This window comes from Lactuca saligna, chromosome 3 (assembly GCF_052625555.1).
Source record: "Lactuca saligna cultivar CGN05327 chromosome 3, ASM5262555v1, whole genome shotgun sequence".
In the NCBI taxonomy this organism is placed as follows: Eukaryota; Viridiplantae; Streptophyta; class Magnoliopsida; order Asterales; family Asteraceae; genus Lactuca; species Lactuca saligna.
Genome location: NC_136419.1, coordinates 14,813,242 through 14,831,982, shown reverse-complemented (window position 1 = coordinate 14,831,982; position 18,741 = coordinate 14,813,242). Strand labels below are relative to the sequence as shown.

Genomic DNA, 18,741 nt, shown 5'->3' with positions numbered 1-18,741 from the left:
TCCATTAGCTACTGCATAGTTAGTTAATGCAAACCTGAGTTGAGAAGGGGATTCATAACACTCTCCCATTACAGACTTCATTTGTTTCCAATGTATGTCTGGATCATGAACCCTATACTCTACACCTACTTCACCATCATTTTGATCATCAATATGATCATGTTCTGGATCCTTAACACCAACTTCCTGATCATCATCTCCCATTCCATCAAGAGTCCTCCTTAGCATATTTTCATCACATAATATGTTAAGGAATGGGTCATCAGACAGGTTTGAGGTTGGTTTAAAGGTCTTTGGTGCAAAATCCAGGAAAGAGAAATCTATGAGATTATCATCAAAGTCCTCGTCCCTTACATAAACCTTTTCAGGCTCTTTCACCTTTTTAGTTCCAGATGATGAAGCCATCTGTTCAAGATGAAAAATTATACTTGTAAGTGACACTATGGAACTCGATTATGTAAGATAAGAACACACATACACATCAATTTCTTATTGGCACCCCATGTACCTTTCTACTTCATTGATTTTCAACTTCAAAGCCTTTTCAAACACTTCTTCTTCCTAAGACCAACTACATGAAACCCTTTTTTGGTGCAAGACGTTTCTGTGAAATGTGATATTTGGTGGTGTACGAACGATCGAGTAGTATAGGAGAGTGGTGACCGGCTGCGTACATTGACCTGTTGTTAACCAGCTGATAAAACGATTTTGAAACGGGATCACAATTATTTAGGCTAATTAGACACAAAAAATCCATTTAGGGCTAATTTAGAATTGGGGTGTAAAACTTATGTCTTTTATGGTATTAACCCTTTAAATAATAATAAAACTGAAAAAGAAAAAAATAACAGCGAGATAATCATTATGAAAATTTTTATAGAAAACTGAATCAAACTCGTAACGAAATGAAAAGTTTGAACCTCTGGTGCTACTCCAAGCCTTTTTAGATCAAAACGACAATTTTAAGCAAACCACAGAGACCATTTGTACAGTTTTGTCATGTATATAACACTTAGGGATTATTTGTGTTTTTTGAAGTTAGGAGTTTAACGGTTATTTAAATTTTATTTTCTTAAAAGATTTACATTTTGTAGTATATTTATATTTTCTATTTGATTATGAACTTATTTTTAATATGTTATCTTTTATATTATCATGCTAATTAAAATAAAATATAAGTATGTAATGGTTGGAGTGATAGTCGGTTTATTTATTTATTTATTTTAACATATTTAAACCAAAAAATGTCTATTCAATTTGGTTTTCCATTATTAATAAATACTTACAATATATTTATCAATCGCGATTTAAGATAGTTAGCAAGTCAAAAAAGATGGACAAGTAGATATAGGTAGCGTATTAATTTATTAGATCATGGTTTTTTGGTTTAAACTATTAAATTTGTTATAAAAACTGGAACATTGTTTCACAGAAATAATAAGTTCAACAATCTTGTTATTTAAATAATAATATAAGACAAAACTTATAAATAAATTATATCTTAAATTCTATTACATATAATTAAATCGTGAAACTAAGTTAGTTTTTCTTCAAAAACATTAAAAAGAACACAATAATATCAAAAAATTAAATAAAAAGTTTAAGGGTTTTAAATATAATTTTTTTAGGAAAAAAAAAAGTTTGATACAATTAATAGGCAAAATCACATATATTGTCCCCATCATAGTCTAATCTTTCATCATGCCTTATTCCATTTATAGCATTGTACTTTTATTGATTTCTTTATTATAGCATCTTACTGTTTTCTTTTTTATTATAGCATTGAACTTTTAAAATGAAAATTTAACAACCAACATAGTAATGTGTTTTTCAAAAAATCAATAGAATAACAAAGGAAAATCTTAAAAACAAAGTAAACAATCAACCTAAATCATTAAAAAAAACTGTTTTAATCTTTATCCAACTATTAAACCAAAAAAGAGTACCATCGAAGCACATAATGCTATACTTTAATCCGGAAACCAATTTTCTTTAAACCAAGACCATTTTCACAATTAAAAACAATTTAATTGAATGCCCCACTTGTGTCATTTAACCGAAAATAAACCAAACACTTAGAATCCTTGGGTTTGACTCTGCAAGTCTCTAGCCAACACCATATTATATATATATATATATATATATATATATATATATATATATATATATATATATATATATATATATATATATATATATATATATATATATATATATATATATATATATATATGTGTGTGTGTGTGTGTCAGTCAGCCTTTTTCCATAATAGAAAAAGTTCACATTTACCTTCTAGGTAGACTCCTATTTACAACGTTGTTAAGATTAAAGGGCCTATTGGTGGTACCAAATACAAATACACATTCTCTATCATCTACGCAAACTGTCCTTGTTTACCATAGACTTAATTTTTTCATTTTTTACATTACTTCATGCTCCACTGGATTTTTTTGTCTACTCAAAATCTTAGCCACCTATATTAAAAACATAATTTTTTAAATAAATAAATAAGAAAAATCATCTGAAAGTATGTTGTTTGATTTCACATCCATATGTATGAGATAATTGCCCTAAAATTAGTGAAGATATGTCAAATATGGAGAATAAATATATTTATTTAGCATTATTATAATCTTTTGCTTATAATTAAACAAAACTTTACCTTGAGGAGAACCTAGAGCTCTTCGTTTGGATATCGTATTGTTCTTTGCTGCAAAACCATATAACCTAATTTCAAAAAATTAAAAATGCTACTTAAAATTTTATATATGGATGTTGGGTCATCTTTAAAATCTTTCTTTTAAATGTCCACGAGCCATGGCCTAAAGAATGATTATAGTCTACTCATCTCATCATATCATATCTAAGTTTACAAAGCAATCACATATAGATCATCTCTAATTATGTTTAGGTTCTAGGTTTTAATGTGAAAAAAAAAAAAAAAAAAAAAAAAAAAAAAAAAAAAAGTAGCCCTGAGGCATGACTTGAACTAACACCAGAATTGATACCCAAAATTCCATATCCAACATAGTTGTTGTTCATCATAAAAAATTCCCAATAGTACACCACGCGTACTCAGCAGATGGGCTTTGGGCTTGCATTCTAGGTATCGGTCATAAGTTGGGGTTTCTTCATTTAGGCGATCGGACTTCTTCTTTGGACTTTTGGCTAGTGTTTTGGGCTCCTTTGGTTTGGGCCATGATGGGCCTTATGCAAAATTTGGAAGATTGGAGCATATTTAGGCTTTGAGTATTCATTTGGGATTTGGGCCTTCATAGTAGTTGAATTGGGCCTAGGCCTTGGGCCAAGTTGGATAAAGGGTAAAATTGTCTTTTGCCCTGGTTATGGGCCCAATATATTAGACTGGTGGTTATGGATTTGACTCATATTAATAACTGGATGTTATTGGTATTGATAACGCGGGGATTTATCGGACCAGCAGGCAGAGATTTATCCGAGTGATTCAACGGTTTGAGGTGAGTTTTCCTCACCGTGTTTAACGGGTTGAAGGCACCAATTCTAACCCATGGTTTATTTTGTTAGGGTGCTAGATGTCTGTGTGACTCTTGCATGTGTATAGGTTTGTATGCTTAGTGGGCGGGGCCCAATGGTTATTGTGTATGCTATTACTCGTCATACTTGTATGTTTGTATGTTGAGCGGGGCCCTTTATGCGAGTTAGGGAAAGGCTCGTTATCCTCAGTGGGTGGGGCATGTTATGAGAGTTAGGGCGAGGCTCATTATACTCAGTGGGCAAGGCCTGTTATGCAAGTTAGGGTGAGGCTCGTCATACTCAGTGGGCGGGGGCCTGTTATGCGGGTAGGTTCGGGGCCATTACTCATCCGACATAGCCCATTATATGTTTGATATGTGTGGTATGTGGTATTTGGATGAAACTCACTAAGTTTCATACTTACGGTTTTCGGTATATGTTTTAGGCACTTTTGGTGCAAATGGGAAGAGTTCGGGGTGATTGCAGTGCACACACTATTTTGTTCCGCATACTTATGATTACTCTAATGTTTTATGATCTGGATGAAACATTTGGAATTTTTATGGTTATGATGATGTTTTAGTTAATTAAAAAATTTTTAAAAAATGGTCTATCATTTTCAAAAAATAACACATTAAAAAAAATACCCCATTTTCTAGATATAATCGTTTTTTTTTTTTTTTTAATTTTCAAATTCTATACACTTTATCTTTCACTATAAATAACAACATCAATTTTCATTCTTCACCACATTTAAATCTTTTTCATTCTAATCTACTAACCTTCTTATTTTCCATCTTCTTCAAATTCCTTCACTAAAAACGGTTCATGTTTGGTCAACTGATGAAAAGATCATATTAACTAGTACATGGTTCATGGAACATAAGACCCAATCAACATTAACATTACTATGACTACTTTTTGGGTGTAGAGTCGCCGAAAGATCCAATCACGAATCCACTCTAACTTGAAGTAAAGATCAAGTATTCTCTAAATAGAGACATACAAGCACACTTTTAATTCAGTTTACGATGTGTTTAGTAGGGTGATGAGGGAAGTCGAGCAAAGTGAAAATGAAAATACTTTGTTTGTGAATTCTCTTGAGACTTTCCGTAAAGAAACCAACAAACATTTCCGGTATGTTGAGTTTTTGGCAAATTGTGAGGCAGTACCCCAAATGGCATCCACTTTAAGCTTGTTGTCTTTCTAATTTCTAGTTGGTTGTGTGTTTTAATTTCTAGTGGTGTTATATGTTAGTTTAATTTCAAGTGTGCTATGTTTTTATTTCAAGTTAATGAAATTTAAGTTTTAATTAAAATAATTTGTTTATACTGATTTCTTTATATAAATTAAATTTTAAAAAGATTAGCATGACAAACGTGACAACCCACGTCTTGTAAGACTAGAGGGTATGGAGCGGGAAATGAGTGATGAAAGTTTTCCCACACCTCAAAGCACCATACCGAGGGTGAGGAAAGATGAGTGCGAGAAAAGAGTGAGGGAGTCTATTCATCACTCTTTCTCTCCTCGTCTGATTGGTCAGTCTTTTTTTATTATAGTATTTTCAGTTTTTTTAGTAATTATTAAATTATATACCTACTAAAAAATTATACAAATATATATATATATATATATATATATATATATATATATATATATATATATATATATATTCATGATTTTTAATTCCCTACAAAACGAATATAATATTTGTATAAAATATATTTTCAAAAAAATAATAAAAGGGAGTGAAAGGTAGTGAAATGTGACAATTTCCTGTATTTTGGTGAAGAAAATGAGAGTAAGAGAAAATTGGCGTGACACTCAAAAAATGAAAGATCTTTCCCATACACACTTTATGGTATAAATGACAAAATTATGAAACAGTGTGACCGATGTTTTAAAAACCGGTTTTTTAGTTAAACCGTTATGATGACCGATTCGCAGGTTAACTAGTTCGACCGTCGATTCTATAATTTTCATCATTTTCCTATTTTTATGCACACACATAGCATCAACGAGTTTAAACATTAAAAATACACATAAATACAAGTTGAAGATCAATCCAAATATATTAAAAATACATAACCGTAAGTTTTACATCAATCCACATATATCAAAAATAAAATAAAGTTTAATGTGCAAACAAAATATAGTTTTAGATGAATACATATGTATTAAAAAAATTATAATATTTAGCATGTGTTTTTTCAAATAAATATAAATAGATGTTGGGAAAAAAAAAACCAAAGTTTGTTATGAAAATTATTTATTTCCTTATGTTTTTATTTAATTTAACCGTTTCGACTGGTTTAATTTAATCAGTCCAGCCGAATTTTTGTAAAAATCGGCTGGTTCATTCCGATTCTGAAATAAACATAAAATCGGTACTAGTTAAACCACTACATTCACCGGGACCCGATCGAACAACCGACCGATTCAAACGTTTGTATAGATTGTGAGAAGCTTGACACCACTCCTTTTAACCTATTTTTTTTTTAATCCTAAACGGTGGAAGGAGATGAATGGTATTTAGATATCAAATTACGGAAACCATGTGAGACTGACTTATTCATATCAAAATTTTAAATTTTAGACTATACCTTCGTGCTAAAGTAAACGAGATTCACCATTTTTTAATTTACTCTTCTTTTTATTTGAATTTAGATATTTTGCATATTTTATGAAAAACGTTAACGGTATTTAGAAGATACAAATAAAATAGTACCCAAAAGCATCAAATGCAATCTTTGAAGTGGCGATCACTTTTTAACTAATCATTCGACTTCCCTTCACTTTGTCGTGGTTTACACACCACAGTCTCACCAACTCCTCTTTATAACCCCCACCACTTCCTTTCCTTTACCCTTTCTCTCCGCCCACCGCCACCTCCACCTCCACCTCCATCGCAGAATAATATGGACTCTGCAACCATAACGAAACAATGTCTTCTACAACATAACGAAGGTCTTGCGTCGATTACTGCCGTAGAACGTGGATTCTCATCGTCGCCGTCGGAAAACCACCGTCATGACCGCCGGCCTATCTATTCCCCGACAACAACAAGCTTTAGAAGCCTCTATTCGTTTTCTTTTTCAAGATCTGGAACGTTTCTTAATGGAATATTTCAGGAGCAACAACCTCATTTCTTGGATGCTTGTTTTCTCTGTAAAAAACCACTTGGTTGTAACAGAGATATCTTCATGTACAGGTGATTTCCCCTTCATTTATAATCGTAGTATTTGATCTTCAGCCAATTAACATACTTCTTCTTCTCATAACAACCAAAAAAGTCCAAAATTTTAAAACGATCATCTGGATATTTTTCGAATCTTTTCACATAGTTGTGTTGATACAAAACTTTTATGTCTTCGTTTTTTTTTTTTTTTTTCTTTTTGTTTATTGTTCAGTAATTTAGTGTGATTATAATTCTGGTGAATTTGTATAACTATTATAAATCTTCATCAAAAATATTTATGGGACTTCACCAAATGCTTTTTGATTATTTGACATAAAGTTTCAATGCCATGGGAATCTTATATTAATGTTCGCCGAAATCGTTTTGGGGCTTCTTCATATAATTTTTTTATATCCTCGGAACTTGGTGTATTGGTAAGTAAATCATGAGAATTCTTAATTTTGATAGGGGTATGTTGGTAATTTGGCAGGGGTGACACACCGTTTTGTAGTGAAGAGTGTAGAGCAGAACAGATCGAGATTGATGAAGCGAAAGAGAAGAAAAGGAGTCGCTATTCATCTATCAAAGCAATGAGGAAGAAAGAAGAAAGAGGGAAATCTTCTAATTCTTCCCCAAAATACCCTTTCCGTTCTGGTACCGTTGCTGCAGCCTAACTAATTAAAAGAAAAAGGAAAAAAAAAATCAAATTTCCTTCTAGAAATTAAAAATATATTAAAAATTTAGAAAGTAAGTTTGTGGGAAAATTGTAAAAAAAGAAAGAGTCTATAACTTTTGTTTATTTTGTGTGAATTACTTCTCTTTCTCTTTCTCTTGTGGTGTTTTCCACGTCAAGAAGACAGGGGTAATTGTGGAATTACAATTACTAACCAAGAAAACGCTACTATATGGTGTATGGTACAAATACGTGATGCGTATGCGATTGTGCATTGTTATATTGTACTTGTACTTGTCAGATTATTTGTTGCACATGGTACAAGATATAAATACAGGCAATTTTTCCCTTTCTTTTGGACTTCGTGTTATCTGTGTCAAAGAGTTTAGACAATAGTTTTGTTTTATAAGTCGAAACATATGAATTAATTTCATTGATTCAACGAGTCTAATCAAATTGCATAAAACACTATATTTCCATTAAATACACCAAATTCAGTAATTTGTTTTTTTGCTGTATGGCACGCTCGTTTGCAACTATTTTTGGATAAAAAAAGTACATAACAAAGATGTGTTGTTGCAGGTATTTGTCATATCAAATTATCAAAATGAGATGTGTTGAGCAACTTGTTATTTAGCTGGCTTCCATAATTATTTTTGGCATTTTGTTAACAAACTTTTGATTATAATAGTATCATGTTCGATATTTTATACATCCAATTAACTTTATATGAATTACAAAAAATTGAAGGATAAAAGTTTTTGACATATAGTTTGATGACGGTGGATAAGGGTGGTCGGAGTGGCTCGGGAATGAGGCTTTTGGGTTGACAATACAAGCGGTACTGTGACTGCTCCAAGCAAAAACGGGACCGCTGACAAGCTCTTAGGCGGATAGGAGATCCCGTGATAAATGTTTATTTGATTCTTCTTCCCCTCTTTCACCGGTCACCAGTAATAATAATTTTTTTTTAAAAAAAAAACTTATATCTAAAACTAATAATTAAAAAAAAAAAAAAAAAAAAAAACTTATCTGAAACTATCACACCTCATGTTCATTCCGTTCTATCTCAATTCTATTTCGACATTACTCAAATTCATTCCGTTCTATCTCCATTCTATTTCGACATTACTCAAATCCATTCGTTTTCTCCAACTTTTTAAGAAAATGAATTCAAACATTTGTAAAATAGTAATGGAAAATATCACAGACGATTTATCTTTTTCAGATGATAAAACTAACAACGCTAATTTGTTTTCTACATTATCTCGTTCTGCACAACTTTTGTATTAGAATAATGTCAGTTCAACCAACATTCATACGGGAAACTCAACCCATAGAGATCATATACAAGCTGAACAAATACTAATCACATTACTTTGTTGGTGATTCAACATTTGTGAACATGTAATTGTACAAGGTTTCCTATGAGCACACATTTGTTTATGTGTATTCTTGTGACCTGGAAAAGTACTTATCCTTATTTTCAAACATCATACAATGCAAGTGGTATGTGAAGTTTTAGTACGCTTCAAAAATGCACCTCAGCAGTACGTGTAAGACCAGAGGGTGTGAATGGGGAACTTCTCTCACTTTTAGTGGGTCCCGAGAGATGGTCGTTGTTTTCCATCAAGAACTTCATATCCTCCATTTCTTGTCTCTTCGCGCGCTCCTTCTTCCCTGTTTCTTCTTTTTCATTGTCGAACGCCAAACGTTCAGCGAAATTAAGATTATATCGATCAAACGACGTTATTTTCCGCATTTCGTCAACGTCCATGCTGAAATCCAATGCACCTGAAGAAGTCCCTTTTCCCTCCCTTTTTGCTTTGTCCCTATCCATCGGTCGGTCAATTTCTTCTAGCTAAAGTTCGTCTTCCTAATTTAAATCTAGACTGACCCGAGCATCGGAGGAAGTTGTGTAACCATTAGAGCCCGTTTTCATTCGCTTTGATTGTTGTACTTCAAAAATAAAATATTACTCATATTTTTTCCACCTAGAACATCTAACCAATAATTTCCAACAATCGTATCACTTAAATAGTTTTCCGACTTCCTAAAGGTAAAATTACAAAGCTTCTTCTTGAAGTATTTCTTCGTCGCCTTGGCCGCTTTTTCGTTGGGTTTTTAGGTTGTTGTACAACCCGTTTATTTTTGAAACCCCCTTTGCTATTTATCGAAACTTCGAATTCAGTTGGTGTTCGTACGATAGTCGTCATCTTTTTGTAGCTCCGTCTGAAACCGTTCTAAAATGTAAAACCAAAAATGATCTTCCGGTTGTGCATTTCCCATCTTCGAATCCTCATAAATGTCAACCCAAACTTTTACCAAGACTATTTCTTCTTGTGGAAGCCATGTTGTCGGCTTTTGTCTTCCCAGTTGTGCGACACCCTTGTGCGCTTGTTGCTTTCCTTTGCATTAGTGTGGGGGTGGTGTGGGTTAAGTTTCGAGAACCATCTCTTCTTCTTCCGAGTCATCCAACTCATCGACAAGTTGGAATTGTTGTTGGGTTTGGGTTTGGGTTTGAGTTTGAGGTTGATTTGGCGAATGTTGATCGGGAAAAACAACAAAATTTGAAAACATTTGTGGAGTAACATTTGAAACTTGGACCGTGTAATATTGTCTAACATTTTGGTATTGAAATTGTAGTGGAAATTGAATGGGAGCATCAAGTTGGGGACGATAAACTCATTGTGATGATGAATCGATAACAAAAATGTTTCGAGTAGGGCTTAAACTCGAAACAAGATTTTTTTTCTTCTATCGGGGGTTGGGGTTTGATTGTCAGGATTTTTTTTTTAAGAAAATAGAGGTTGTAGAGGGTTTGATTCAAGGTCTAATTGAAGGTAAATAAGTATGAGTATTTATAGAGGTTGTAGAAGGTAAAAAAATAATTTTAAACCAATTAGCCGTTAGAAATTTAAAACAAAAAAAATTCACATTTTACCGTTTTTTAACGGTTAGTTTAAAAAAAAACAAAGAATTTCTACCCAATCAACAAAGGAGCAAGAACACGGCAATCGATTCCCTCGCTCCCTTCCTTGCGCAGCCTTCCCGCACCGCCAGTGGAGTGTTCATCGGATTTGGAACCTTCCCGCGGTTCCTCCCGCGCCCTATTCTGTCCGTCCTAACAACCCAAAATTTCCAACAAAATTTTCATTTTTATTTTAGCAAAACCTCCAAGTGTCATAAAATAAAACAAGAAATCCCAAGTGTATCAATACAATCATCCCCAAATCAAAGTATCAAAATGTGGAAATCATAAAAAGATCTACAAGCCGAAGTTGAAAGTGCAAGAAAATGTGTGCGGATAAGGTTTTAAAACTCAAACCTTGAATTAACTTAAGATCAATGTTTATTACTAATATTAAGAGTCCAGTCAAGTCTGGTAAACTAGTATTGTCTTGAAATAAGAAGTTCAACTAAGTATTCAAGTATAAAAATGAGTATGAACAATGTAAAGAGATTTTAACAATGATGATAGATAGAATGATTTGACTTGCAAGATACTTGGTATTGATGTTAACGAGAATGTTACTCTAGCGTTACATTGCATGAAAATCATATCTCCTTAAATAGCCAAAGAGTGATAAAAAGACAAACTAACAAGACTGCATGGACTATGTAAATCTGCAAAGTCAAAAAGCTGACGCATAAGATTTTCTGAATACTGTCCCATGAACTTTACAATAGAACAAAGACTAAAAGACAAGAAACATTAAATGCTAATATAGACTCAAAATAGAACTTAATACAGGGTGTTTCTCGGATAGAACTTCATTTCGGAAGTAGCTTCATTTCAGAACTTATCACACGTCGGAACGTACATCACTTCGGATAGCTTGACTTCGAATTGCTAAAGGTTCACTTTTATGTATCAATAGGAATGTACAGTCTCACATTCACCTTCACGCGATCATCCGAGGTACCTGAAACATATTTAATCCAAAACTGTAAGCATAAAGCTTAGTGGATCCTTCCTAAAATATCCACACTACACAACATAATAAACAACTATGGGTTATCAACAACCTTGAGGATTTTCAGCAATCCCAGTGGGCTAACAACACGCCATGTGGATTAGCAGAATGTTTAGGGGTTATCAGCAACCCTATGTATTATCAGTAATCTCAGTATATTAGTAATACAATTCAAACAAACAACACACAGTAAATAAGACCCAACTGGTCACAAACATAAATATTATAGAGGTAAAGTAGTAAGAAGACTCACCTTGAAAATAGCAGCTAGAAATATGACAGCTCTCACACACAAGGTAGATAGGAACAACAAGACACCTAACAATAGTAAAACCATACCCTATCAACATACGTCCTAGAACTCCAGTTTGATCCCAAAATCAATCATAGTCAAAAGTCAACGGTCAAGGTCAACTTGACAGGGCCCCCATTGTGGCCCCTTATGGCCACGTTGTGGCCACTCCAAGACAAAATAGCCGACAACTGATCAACTCCCACGTCGTGTGTAATGCCTGTTTCAAATTGTCCCCATGTTGGGGATGGTGATTAGGGATTGGGTATTAACAGGCTTCGGACCCTTGGGTAATTGAGATTCAAACTCAGTTGGAGTTGGATAAAGTAACTCGGATGGTTCAGGTATTCGGTTGTGTTTTGGAATCAAAGGGTATTTCGTTAATTTGTCAGCTCGGGCTTTTATGGGAAGTGGATATTTGATCAGGAATCTTAGGGCAAGTATGAGTTGATGATAGTGTAAAGCGTCTCGATACCTTTTCATGGATATAAGGATGGTCGATATCGGAGTTGTATCGAAAAGTTATGGCATTTGGGTTGAATCATCGGTACCTTTTCATTTTATCCCTTGAAGTATCTCTTTTTGGCAAATGCGGGACTTCCATATGCTTGGCGTACGCTTAAGCATGCATCACAAAGCTGAGACACGTACCAGGGCGTACGAGCATGTATGCGGGGTGTACGAGGCGAGAGACCAAAACCCCTAATTTCATGATTTGCACCCTATTTAAACAACCTTATATCATTTGGATCAAACCCGAATCAGCCTCCATAGCCTCATTTCATCCTAAAACCCTAGTTTTGCAAGGAAGTGTGAGATTTGAGCTTAAAGGTGTGTTTGGTGGCCTTTCTAAAGGGTGTACAAGAAGAAGAAGGTGGTGTTTAAGTTTTAATCCAGGAAGGAGCTTTTGGATCTTGGATCTAGTGCATATTGGAGAGCTTTTGAAGTTAAAAAGCATGCATCTTGTCTATCCTCCTTGCTTGTTGACTTAGGGTTTTCTAGAGTCCACATTTGAGTCTATAAATCATCTCTTGTGAGCTTGAGCAAATCCAGAGGTTTGGAAGGCTAGATCCGAGACTCTTGGACTTGGTTATTGTATAAAAATGCAATCTTGATGTCTCTTATGGCTTCATGCATGAGTTAATACATTTGGAAAGGTCTTAATGAGGTAGATTGAGTTTTTGGGATCTTATATAGCATGCAAAGGAATAAAAATGCCAACAACCAAGATCTAGAATTTGAGTGCCTTAATGGATTTTGTGCATGAGTGGTTTGTACGTTGGGCGTACTATGTTGTACGCTGCATGTACAACCCCTTTGTCCAGTACGCTAAGCATACGGAAGAGGTATGTTGGGCGTACGCTCTCATAAATATTTGGGCCTTGGCGGACTTCAGATCTTTAGGCCCTAATGATTTTGGGCCTGGACTTTCTGTTGTTTGGGCTTGAAACTATATTTGGGCCAATGTTGGTATGTTTAGGCCTATTAGGCCTTGTGGCTCAATATAGAATTGGACGTTGATGCTAGGTGCATTAGTGAGGGAATGCCCTTTGGGCCTTATTGGGCCTTGTGGAGCCATTTCAGGTTGGGCTATCATTTGGGTTGTATTGCTTGGGGTTTTTGTTGGTCCAGCTGTAATTATGTGCTTCGGATTAGGTAAAAGTTTTTGGGTTGCAGGGTAAGGCCTATGTAGGGGTTGGGCCTAATTTAGAAAATTGGGCCATAAGTGGGCTTTGGATGACTTTTGATGTGTGGGCCTTTATGATGAGGAGTTTGGACCTTAGTCTTGGTCTAACCTAGGTGAGGGGTAAAATGGTCTTTTTACTGGATTATTGGATTAGGTTTGGAACCCGATTGTTAAATTAGGTGTTATTTGTTTGATAGCTCGGGGATGTTTAGCGGATCTATGGTCAGAGAGTATCTGTGGTATTCAGCTGTCCGAAGTGAGTCTTCTCATTATATCCATGTGTTGAAGGCACCAATGCCGGCTCATTATGTGTTATGTGTTCTGATAGTTAACTCTATGATACTTGCATGGAAGACCACGAGGGAGCCCGTAACATTTAGATATCAGACCAAGGGGGACCCTATGTGATGCATATTTAATGTGTAAATATATTTGTCCAAGTTTTAAATTTATAAAACTAATGTTTCTTTCACTAGACTATTAAACATACTAGGTAGTTTACCTAATCGTGTAATAGTATAGTTATGGTAAGAACAAGTGTCGAACTCAAGGAACGGTGTTTTAATTGACTTTATTCTACTACTAACTATATACTAACGAAATTATAGAAAAGTTTTGTCTTTCTAGTTTTACAAGACTAAAAACTTAAATTATCAAACTAGTTATTATTAATTAATTAAGCCAACACTAAACTAAGGTAAGAGAGCAAAAATTGAATTAACCAAGGTGAGTAAGAGACTTTCGTTTAGCTTCAGATTTAATTCTTATTATGGTTGATTTATAGAAGTGCAATGGATTTAATTTCCTTAGTAAACTAGCTTATTTATACGGTGATCAAGCAGAAAAACTTACAAGTTTACTAGTGTTCAGTTCAAATTGATTAGGCTTATAATTGATTGATCAATTTAGTTTATTGATTCAATTCAATATATGATTTGTCATCATATATTAGCTCCTATACCTTTTTACCCACTTTTCTACTTAACCCTAGGCTTTTTTCAAAACTCTAGTCCTACAATTTTGCAATTCACAAGATCATAAGATTCAAATTCAACTAAGTATGATAGTCATACTAACTTAATCAAATTCAACAATAAGTAGAGAAAATGGTTATAAAAAGTACTTGAGGTTCTTTAATAAGCTAAATCAACAAATAACCAAAACAAATTAAATCAAATCCATAAATTCAACCACAAATAATCAATCCATCCTACACTAAACGGAAGTCATGAGAATTTAGCTCATGATTTCAGCAAATAAGAGCATAAAATCGAAATTCAAAGAGTTTGACATGGTAAAAACTAATTAAAAATCAAAGTGTAGAGATTGGTTGCCTTAATCCTCCTACTTCCAATGGTATGATTGAATTCCTTACTTCGAAGCCTTAGAACAGGTGTTTTTCCTTCAAAAGTGATGATGATTTTTAAAGCCAAAAGTCCAAATTCGGAGGAGAATGAGGTTTTTATATAGTTTTCCCGAAATTAGATCACCACGGCGTGGTAAGTTCACCACGACGTGGTCTTCGTGTTTATCTCGTGTTCTACAAGTCTTCGAAATTGATCGGGAATCTTCAAGTCACCACACCGTGGTAGGGCCACCACGCCGTGTTGGATATATTTTTCATCATTTAAGTGCTTTAATCCAAACTTCCAACTTCGAGCATCCTATTACCAGCTTCCAGCTTCCTTTTTGCTCCAAGCATGACTTTTGTCCCTACAACATAATTCATAGCAAATTAAGTATCTTTTGTTCTAATAAGGGCATAAAAGTAATTAAAATATGGGATACATACATTAAAATCCTAATATTTTCATCGATTTGACAAGAAAGTTTTAAAATTTATTTTTTTGACAGTAAAGTCCAAATTACCGGCAATTTTTAACACTTTTACCATTTTTTCCTGGTTAGCCGATAATTATGACTTTTTTGTCAAAAAAAATAAAGTTTAGGACTTTCTTGTCAAATCGTCAATTACGACTTTCCGGTAAAAAATAAAGTTTAGTATTTTTTTTGTCAAATCGTTGAAAATATTGGGACTTTGGTGTATATATAATTTTTTTGGTTAGAAATTTAATGTTATGATACTCTTTAAGCATAAGAGTTATTGAAACATTTACTAATCTGCTAGATCCTATTGAAATCTTTAACGTTTGCCTCTTGTTAAATCGTTTTTTTAATATCAACAAACCGACATTGAAAAAATTGAGATAATCAAGAAAGAAAGAAAGAACCAGGGTTGTGTTGGCTTTTTGCAGCCCCAGAAATGGAGAAATCAGAAACCGAGAAAAAAACGAAATTGCTCTTCTTTCCCTTCTCCACATCCATACCCTTTTGACTAGACATCTGTTGTTTGTGTTTGTATAAAGTCAGAGCAATTTCGTTTTTTTAGGTTTCTAATTTCTCCATTTTTTAGACTGAAAAAAAAACCAACAGAACCCTGGTTCTTTCTTTTTTTCTTGATTATTTCAATTTTTTTTCAATGTCGATTTGTTGAGATTAAAAAAAAACGATTTAACAAAAAGCAAACGTAAAAGATTTCAATAGGATCTAGCTGATTAGAGATAGTTTCAATAACTCTTATTCTTAAAGAGTATCATATCATTAAATTTCTAACCAAAAAAATTATATATACACTAAAGTCCCAATATTTTCAACGATTTGACAAAAAAATCCTAAACTTTATTTTTTTGACAATAAAGTCCTAATTGACGATTTGACAAGAAAATCCTAAACTTTATTTTGTTGACAAAAAAGTCCTAATTACCGGCTAACCGGGAAAAAGGGTAAAAGTGTCAAAAACTACCGGTAATTTGAACTTTACTGTCAAAAAAATAAAGTTTAGGACTTTCTTGTCAAATCGATGAAAATATTAGGACTTTACTATATATATATATATATATATATATATATATATATATATATATATATAATATATCCCTTAAAATATTAAATTATGATGTATAATTATGTGTATAAATATACATATATCACCATGGCATAATAGAAAGAGACCATGGAAGGAGCCCATGACAATTATATGTATGTGCATGATAATTTGTGGTTGTATGTGGTATGGTATTTTAGGAAAACTTACTAAGCTTTGTGCTTATGGTTTTTAGATTAAGTTTCAGGTACTCCGATTTTCAAATGGAAGGGCTCGGGATGATTGCAGAGCACACACCACATGTTTCCGTCATCTGTGAACTACTTTGATTTGCGAATGTTTTGCTAAAACTTAGTTACTTTGGTTTTATGGGAGCGATATGTTTTAACGAATTATTAACCTAAAAACAAAAAAAATTATATCCAACTTTCCAACCAACCCCAAAGTCTCAACCTCCAAAATCCTAATGACAAGATCTCAACCTCAAAAATCCTAATGACAACACCAAGCCATGGATATACTCAAAAAACCATGCAAGCCAACTTTCCAACCAACCCCAAGGTCCAGAAGTTAACCATTGCACTAAAAGGTTATGGATGTAACACCGTAAATTTCAAGGCAAAATTTTCATTTAAAATAATCATTTTAATATTAAAACACTTGTTAAAAATCTCGTTCATAATTGAATTACAAAGCATAGTTTCATTTTCACTTGAATAGAAAACCAGAATCCTCCAAAATTTGACTCTTTCTCTGGTGTGTACAATCGAGCCGGTGCCATCCCGTGTTACTGAAAGAACCTGAAAACAACATAACACAAAACACTGTAAGCACGAAGCTTAGTGAGTTCCCCAATATACAACTTACGCATATACGCCTTTCCAGGACCTGACCTTCCGGTCCACAACACAACCCGCCTTCCGGCCCTTAACATAATCGACTTCTGGCCCGTAACATAATCGCCTTCCGGCCCGTAACATATTCGCCTTCCGGCCCATAACATATTGCCTTCCGGCCCATAAACATACACATCACATAATACATTTATCATAACACATATAGCACATATATCATACATCATATCCGACCTTTCGGTCACATAACATATTGCCTTCCGGCCCATATAAACATACATAGCACGCATAGCAATTACCTTTCCATTTATAGCACTTATAACACATATCATACCCGACCTTCCGGTCACACAGTCAAACCCTTCCGGGTACAGTATAGTGAGAAGACTCACCTCGCGGATACTGAAAGTTAGCAACTCCTGAAATCCCTCGTACTTGATCCGCCGAGCTACAAGTTCCCTATAACATCATATATCTCTTATTAATACTTTTATCTTCCACGTTAACTGACCCTAAGAAATTACACATGGGTCAACTCTGGTCAACGGTCCACGGTCAACTCGACCGGACTCGGCGAGTACTCTGGCGACTCGGCGAGTCTAGTCGTCCTCCAATCCTCTAAGGTTTCCCTTCTACTCGTCGAGTATCCTCCTTGACCCGACGAGTTACTCCTGGAAGAATCGTGGGGCCACCCCGACTCCACTCGTCGAGTCTGAGGAACAACTCGACGAGTCCCAGTTATTCTTCAAGCTACTCGCCGAGTCTGCTCATCTGACTCGGCGAGTCCATGCCATGCAGCCGCTCAAACTGCTCCCTAAGGTCGGAACTGCTCCGACCATTCATAGGTCTGGCCTTCCTAGACTGATCCATTATGTATGGTCCTCATTTCGGTGCTCATGCTACACCCCAAGACTTATAATTCACATGTTGACCTAAGGCATAAGGATTTCAATCCAAAACCTTCACCAATTCCCGAGATGCACAGACATGGGGGTATTCTGGACCTCCAAGGGTCCTAATACAGGGTTACAATCGTTTGGGGAACAAGGGTAACATTCAATCTATCCATAGAAGGGTTCCATAAACCCTAATCCTCAAAATACATCACCATAGCAGAGTATACACGAATTCTTACCTGGATAATGTGTTCTCTGTGTCCCCAATCCTCAGAATGTGACCCCCTTGCTGTTCCTTAGCCAAGCCCTTCTCTTCTTTGCACAACAACTCCTTCAAAATCACCAATGGCCTTTAATCTTGATCTAGATGCACACAATCGATTTAGAGTTCTTCTCAGAAGGCTAAAACGAACAATGACAGCCTATAAGTCCCCTTTATACGTCCCAAACCTAAACGGCTAGGGTTTTCGCTAAACAGCGCAGACTCGCCGAGTCCCTATCTGACTCGTCGAGTCCAGTCGCGAACCCGCGACCAGGTCTGCGATCCTACTCGGTGAGTCTGGCTCCAACTCGCCGAGTCCCCCCTTAAAACACCCCCTAAAATATAATTTTAACAATACTTGAAATTCCGGGCTGTTACAATTCTCCCCCACTAGAATCAGACTTCGCCCTCGAAGTCTCACTCTGAAAATAGTTTCGGATGCTGCTCCCGCATCTCACGTTCCGACTCCCAAGTCATTTCCGATCCCTTTCGAGGTTGCCACTGAACCAACACCAGAGGTACCTCCTTGTTCCTCAGAACCTTGAT

At 34.9% G+C, this 18,741-nt stretch overlaps 1 protein-coding gene across 1 annotated transcript; it reads left to right on the top strand.

The window, feature by feature from the left end:
* The first annotated feature begins 6,223 nt into the window (after positions 1-6,223).
* On the top strand, positions 6,224-7,469 carry LOC145034545 (FCS-Like Zinc finger 2-like). Its single transcript, XM_078982984.1, has 2 exons — positions 6,224-6,703; positions 7,161-7,469. Exons 1-2 carry the CDS (start codon positions 6,411-6,413, stop codon positions 7,342-7,344), a joined length of 477 nt encoding a protein of 158 aa, XP_078839110.1. The 5' UTR covers positions 6,224-6,410; the 3' UTR covers positions 7,345-7,469.
* The last annotated feature ends 11,272 nt before the right edge of the window (positions 7,470-18,741 follow it).

Bases quoted from the DNA above. Each gene is read 5' to 3' on its own strand.
- LOC145034545 (XM_078982984.1), top strand. From the start codon at position 6,411: ATGGACTCTGCAACCATAACGAAACAATGTCTTCTACAACATAACGAA. The intron at 6,704-7,160 runs GTGATTTCCCCT...GTAATTTGGCAG, and splicing joins AGAGATATCTTCATGTACAG to GGGTGACACACCGTTTTGTA.